Raw genomic sequence first — 6,690 nt, 5'->3', positions numbered from 1 at the left:
CAGCGGGTCCTGCCAGCCCCGCTGTGCCCCAGGGGGACGATGGCCTGGTCCTGCCTCTGCAGCAGCAGGTTCCTGTAGGCTCTGTGTGCCAGCGAGCAGATGTGGGGGGGCAGGTTGTCCCGCTTCCCCCTGGGAGCCTGCGGGCAGGGAGAGGGTGACAGAGCACATCCCAAACAGGCTTCTCACTGAGGGAATCCTGGAGGTGCTCCCACTCAGGGTGATGGTTTCTCCCCAGGGCACAGAACCTCCTGAGTCTGAGTGCTCAGAGCTCCCCCAGCCCCAAGACCAAGCACCCCCAGAGCATTCCTGGCCTTCAGGACCTTTGGAACATCCGCCTCTCAAAACATCCCTGGTTCTGAGTATTCTCAGAGCATCCCAAGTCCCCAAATGTCCCCAGAGCATCCCCGGTCCCAAACATCCCCAGAGTATCCCTGCTCCCAAATGTCCCCAGAGCATCCCCAGTCCCAAATGTCCCCAGAGTATTCCCAGTCCCAAATTTCCCCAGAGCAACCCTGGTCCCAAATGTCCTCAGAATGTCCCCAGTCCCAAACGTTCCCAGAGTATTCCCAGTCCCAAACGTCCCCAGAGCAACCCCGGTCCTAAATGTCCCCAGAGCATCCCCTGTCCCAAACATCTCCAGAGCATCCCAAGCCCCAAATGTCCCCAGATCATCCTCGGTCCCAAATGTCCCCAGAGTATTGCCAGTCCCAAACATCCCCAGAGCAACCCTGGTCCCAAATGTCCCCTGAGCAACCCCGGTCCTAAATGTCCCCAGAGCATCCCCTGTCCCAAACATCTCCAGAGCATCCTTGGTCCCAAATGTCCCCAGAGCATTGTCCCCGGTCCCTCTCTCACCGTGCCGGCGCCGTCGGCGGGCGCGGGGCCGGTGGCGATGGCCACCAGGCTGGGCCCCGCGTAGGTGCAGGGCAGGCGGGCTCGGAAGCGCTGCCGCAGCGTGTTCAGCACGCTGCACTCGTTGAGGCTGATGAGGGCAGCCAGATCCTCGGCCTGGTCCAGGCTGGGGGGGTTGGTCTGGGGAATAGAGACAGAAACCCCTCGAGCTCTGCTGTCATTGCAGGGCTGTGCCAGACCCGCTGGCACCCCGACACCTTGGGCACAGCCAGCTCAAGGCGATGGCTGGAGAAGCATCTTTGTGCCCTGGCACTGTCCCTGCACCCCCAGCCCAGGGAAAGGGGCTCACCTGTCATTACAGGACATGAAACAACACGAGTGCACACACTGTTGCTTTTAAGGTGAAGAAAAGGGGAGTTTAGGTTTTGATTCTAACATTTATAGTTATCTAAAAGTGACAGTGGATTGGAGGGTGAGGGTGTCACCTCTCCAATGACACTGGACAAACTAACAGTCTATCAAATTTCTCTTCTTCTATAAAAGAATGTAAAACAATAAGTTATTTACAGGAAGCGTGTGAGAAAGCTTGCTACAAGAATGCAAACATCAGAAGGCTTAGGAAAATATTAAAAAATCAGGGCGACACTCACCCTCTGCACGCTGTCCTCGTCCACCTCGGTGACGGTGCCGTCCTCGTCCCGGCGCACCCTCACCCTCCCTGCTGGCAGCTCCGGCGTCCCCACGTCTGGTTTCAGCTGTGTGGCTGAAGGAGAGGCTGGTGAGTGTCCCTGGGGTGGGGCAGAGCCGGCTGTGGTGTGTGCCAGGGACCAAACCCAACCCTGACCCAAACCCAGGACATCCCTCTGGCTGCCCTGCAGGGCTCGAGCCCCTGCCCAGGGCGCTCAGAGACCCTGGCACAGAGCCCAGGACCCCTGTGCCTTTGATTTAGCCCTTGGAAAAAACAATCACCAACCTTTACATGAAGAATTACAAGTCAAAATAGTTTAAGTAGAATAATAGTTTGTCGCGGGGTGAAAAATAGATTTTTGAGGTTTTTAGAATGGGGGCTCGGGGTCCCAAGATGGAGGAATTTGGGCGTGCCTTGTCCTTTTTCCTTCTCCTTCCTAGCCTCCATCTTCCGGGTGATTTTGGCACTTTTAGATTGGTTTAGAGTAGATTGGTTTAGCTCACTGTCTAACACAGGTGATAGGTATTGGAAAATTATTGTAAATCATGTACACGTATTTTTTAGTATAAAAAGATAAAACCAGTGTCCCTCAGCCCGACCTACCAGACAGACCTCAGCAGGTCGGAGAAAGAATTTTATAGATAACAGAAAAAAATAAACAACCTTGAGAACGAGAACAAAAGAATCCTGACTCCTTCTTCAACAGCCAGGCTGGGCAGAAGAAGCTTGTACGTATCTCAGAGTCACTGTGAGCAGCAGAGATTCTGAGAGTGGGGCACAGCACCTGCAGCTGGCTCTGCTCCCGACACCTCTGACCCAGGGAGGAGCAGGGAGAGTTACCCAGTGTGAACCCGTCCTGCTGGATCAGCCACACCTTCTCTGCTTCGTACCAAACGTCCCTCGCAGCCTGCGGGGAGGAGAGAGGGGAATCGGGCAGCAGCAGGGGAAAGCTGAGCTGGACAAACTGCCTTTGTCCCACGGACAGGGGCATTTCCACACTCCTGCCCCTCCAGGCTTGGGGTCACCTTCCCACCAGCCCAGGGGAAAGGGAGGAGCTGCATGAAATCAAAAACTGCACCAGTGCCCCAAAACCCAGATATCCCCCAACACATTACCTGGTCCTTGTCCGTGCTCTCGCCCGATGCCTCTTCATCCTGCTCCTTTTCCATGCTCTTGCTCATCTCTTGGCTCCTTCCCGATGTTTCTTCAGCCTGGTCCTTGTCTGTGCTCTTGCCAATCCCTTTGCTCTCTTTCAGCATCTCTTTACCTTTCCCCAGCTCTTCCTTCACCTTCCCCACCTCTTTTCCCACATCTGTGGACTTCTCTTGGACTCCTCCCGGCTCCCCCTTGAGACCCTCTGACTTGTTTGTGGCTTTTTCAGGCTTTTTGATCTCCCTCGGCTCCTTCTTGCCGCCTCCAACATCTTTCTTCATCTTCTCTGGCTCTTTCCTGGCTGACAACAGCTCCCTCTGGGCTTTCACCTTGGCTGGAGGCTCCTCGTGGCTCAGGGGTGTCCCCTTCTCCTTCTTGGTGCTCTCAGGGATTGTCCCCTTCTCCTTGGTGCTCTCAGGGATTGTCTCCTTCTCCTTCTTGGTGCTCTCAAGGATTGTCCCCTTCTCCTTGGTGCTCTCAGGGACTGTCCCCTTGAGTGTGTCCCCTTCCTTCACTGGGACTTTGCTGCCTCGCTGGGGGCCCTGGCTGGGTGCAGGGGCTGGAGCTGGGGGGCTGCCCCCCAAGAAGGAGTCCTTGGGGCTCTTCCTGGGCCACGATAGCTTTCCCACCTTAGGAGCCCCTGGCTGAGGGGTCTCTGCTGGTTTGGGGGAGGTCCCTGATGGTTTGGAAGAAGCCTCTGCTGTTTTGGGAGATGTTTCTGGTTTTGAGGATGTCTCTGCTGGTTTGCAGGGGGTCTCTGCTCTTTTCGAGGGTGTTTCTGCCGGTTTGGGGGCAGGCGCTGCTGTTTTGGGGGATGTTTCTGCTTTTCTGGGGGGTGTCTCTGCTGGTTTGGGCGCAGGCACTGCTGGGCCAGGTGCAGGGGCCGGGGTTTTGCTGGGGACAGTCCCCAGCACAGGGGGCAGCTCCTTGTCTGGGGGGGCTGTGACCCCCTTGCCGCCCTGCCCCTCTGCCTTCAGCCCGTTCCGCAGTGGCCCCTCGCTGGCCGCCCCTCCTCGGCTCTCTCCGTCCTTCCCCGTGGGCTGCCAAGGAAAGGAGAGGAGCCCGCTGTGACACCTGGGGGTGCTGCAGTGTGCTGCCACGGTTTGCCTCAGTTTCCCCAGTCCTTCCCCAGGTGTGTCAATCACCTCTCCTTCCCCCCACCCTGAGCCCTGCTGAGTGCTGCCTGTCAGTCCTGGCATTCCAGGAGGGCGTTGAGTGATTGGCAGAGTTCAAAAGATGCCTTCTATCCCTGGAGGATATTGAGCCATCCAGGTGTCCTTTGTCCCTTGAGACCTCTCCCCCCACCTGGTCCTCGGCTCTCTCCGTCCTTCCCCGTGGGCTGCCAAGGAAAGGAGAGGAGCCCGCTGTGACACCTGGGGATGCTGCAGTGTGATGCACTGGTTTGCCTCAGTTTCCCCAGTCCTTCCCCAGGTGTGTCAATCACCTCTCCTTCCCCCCACCCTGAGCCCTGCTGAGTGCTGCCTGTCAGTCCTGGCATTCCAGGAGGGCGTTGAGTGATTGGCAGAGTTCAAAAGATGCCTTCTATCCCTGGAGGATATTGAGCCATCCAGGTGTCCTTTGTCCCTTGAGACCTCTCCCCCCACCTGGTTGGTGGCTCCCTGCCCCTTCCCTGCCCCTCTCCCGGCATTCAGAGGAACAGCAACAACGTGGTTTGGTAGTTCTGTTGGAGCTGTTGCTGCATTCAGAGGCCTGTGGGCCAGGAATAAAGCTCTGGATCCAAACCTCCATCAGAATCGACTCCTTTCCTTCGCCTCACCTTAAAGCTTCTCTGCCAGAGGTAAACCTGAGCTCCTGCATGCCTGGACTTGTCTCTAGTGCCCAGCTGTGACATCCAGCTAGCCAAAGGTGTCTCCTGGGGACACCAGGGGACACCCGGCTCCCCTGTGCTGTGAGGTCCTTTCACAGACATCTTTTATGGAAAATCCTTTCCTTAGGATTTTTCCTCCTGAGAAGCTGAGAGGCCTCAGGAACAAAATGTAAACAATGGTTATCTGCTGCTGTGGAATGCAACAGGTGGGTCTGTGATTGGTCTCATGTGGTTGTTTCTAATTAATGGCCAATCACAGCCCAGCTGGCTCAGACAGAGAGTCCAAGACAGAAGCCTTTGTTATCATTCCTTCTTATTCTGTTCCTAGCCAGCCTTCTGATTATATCCTTTCTTCTATTCTTTTAGTATAGTTTTAATGCAATATATATAATAAACTAATAAATCAAGCCTTGTGAAACAGGGCGTCAGATCCTCGTCTCTTCCCTCATCCTAAGACCCCTGCGAACACCGTCACCAGGTCCCTCAGTGCTCACCTCCTCCTTGGTGCCCACCCTGCTCTCCTTCCTCCTCCGTGCTGCCTTGGCCTCCTGCTCTGTCTCCCGCACCAGCTGCTTGATGAAGCCCCCGGGGATGACCGACAGGAGCAGGGGGGGAGCAGACGGGGGTGGCCCCCGGTCCTCGTCACGAATCTGGGGTGGGGAGCACAGGGGGGTCACAGGGCAGGCACGGGGACAGGAGCCAGCACAGCCTGTTAGTGGCAGCAGGGCTGAGCACAGCATCCTGCCCAGGCTGAGCACAGCATCCCACCCAGGCTGAGCACAGCATCCTGCCCAGGCTGAGCACAGCATCCTGCCCAGGCTGAGCACAGCATCCTGCTCAGGCTGAGCACAGCATCCCGCCCAGGCTGAGCACAGAATCCTGCCCAGGCTGAGCACAGAATCCTGCTCAGGCTGAGCACAGAATCCCACCCAGGCTGAGCACAGAATCCTGCTCAGGCTGAGCACAGAATCCTGCTCAAGCTGAGCACAGCATCCTGCTCAAGCTGAGCACAGAATCCTGCTCAGGCTGAGCACAGCATCCTGATCAGGCTGAGTACAGCATCCTGCCCATGCTCCTGCTGAGGGCACCAGGGCTGGGTCAGGGATGCTGTGGGAGCAGTAGCACGAAGAGGAAAAGGCCAGAGAGAAGCGCCCAGATTGGTGCAGCCCCATGGGCTGGCACAGCAGGAGCCCACGGGCACTGCCAGCTCTGCTCTGTGCCAGCAGCCCTGGTGTGGCCACCAGAGGAACCATCCTGGCTGCAACCAGGCAAGAAGCAGCTCCAGCATCACCACAGCCACATGCAGCCCTGTGGGTCCCAGGGCAAAACCAGCCCCACAGCTTTTCCAGCAGCAGCACCAGCATCAAACCCTGCCTGCCAGGCTCACGAAAATCACTCAGGCAGGCGAAAATCACTCAAACCAGAGCACTCAGGCTGTGAGGGAGCCCAGACACAGCACAAGGGAGCTGTGGGCATGTGACCCTGGGGCTGCTGCAGTGACACCCCCCAGCACTGAGCTCCCAGGCAGCCCAAAAACACCAGGACTGAGACTTCCCTTCTGCTCCCAGAGCGCGAGGCGCGAGGAGATGGCCATGGTGGCGGCGAGGCAGGACGGTGCTGTGCAGAGACACACGGGGACAGAGAGCAGAGAGTTAGCCAGGGGCTGCTGCTGGCCCCAGAGCTGTGCCAGGCCAGCAGCACCCTGACCTTGCTGGTGAGAGGAAGAGGAATGGTGGATTTGTCTTTACAAACAAGCTGTGGGTCTGCTGGTGGATAAAACCAGCACTGGGAGGTAAAAGAAACAATGGGAAGGATTCCACGGGTTGATGAATGGAAAAGGATATTTGCTTTTACAAATAAATGTTAGGTTTGCTGATAGATCAAATTAGGCATTGAAAGATGAAAGAAACAAAGGGGGAGAAAAATTCCTAAATTCCATAAGAATTAAAAGTTAAAAGGGAGGGTTGTACATTACAGGGAAATCTTTGATATCAGGTGTATTGGGGAGTCTGTACCTCTCAAGTGCCTCAGAAATGGGGAAAAACCCCTAAATTCCATAAGAATTAAAAATGAAAATGGAGGGTTATACATTAGAGGGAAATCTCTGGTATCAGGTGTATTGGGAAGTCTGTACCTCCCAAGTACCTCAGCCAATGGGGAAAGAGAGAAG

General features: G+C 56.2%; 1 protein-coding gene across 1 annotated transcript in view; it reads right to left on the bottom strand.

Moving 5' to 3' along the window:
• MYO18B (myosin XVIIIB) overlaps positions 1 to 6,115 on the bottom strand; it is a 135,859-nt gene extending 129,744 nt beyond the window's left edge. Inside the window, 7 exon segments of the mRNA XM_031057455.1 lie at positions 5 to 137; positions 856 to 1,032; positions 1,503 to 1,615; positions 2,381 to 2,447; positions 2,656 to 3,732; positions 5,015 to 5,170; positions 6,058 to 6,115. Coding sequence (XP_030913315.1) covers positions 5 to 137; positions 856 to 1,032; positions 1,503 to 1,615; positions 2,381 to 2,447; positions 2,656 to 3,732; positions 5,015 to 5,170; positions 6,058 to 6,114 — 1,780 coding nt within the window. The 5' untranslated portion in view covers position 6,115.
• Positions 6,116 to 6,690: the final 575 nt, after the last annotated feature.

The sequence above is a fragment of the Geospiza fortis genome, unplaced genomic scaffold, assembly GCF_000277835.1.
Source record: "Geospiza fortis unplaced genomic scaffold, GeoFor_1.0 scaffold408, whole genome shotgun sequence".
Taxonomy (NCBI): Eukaryota; Metazoa; Chordata; class Aves; order Passeriformes; family Thraupidae; genus Geospiza; species Geospiza fortis.
Note: the sequence above shows the minus strand (reverse complement) of the source record. Positions and strands in the feature narration are given on the sequence as shown.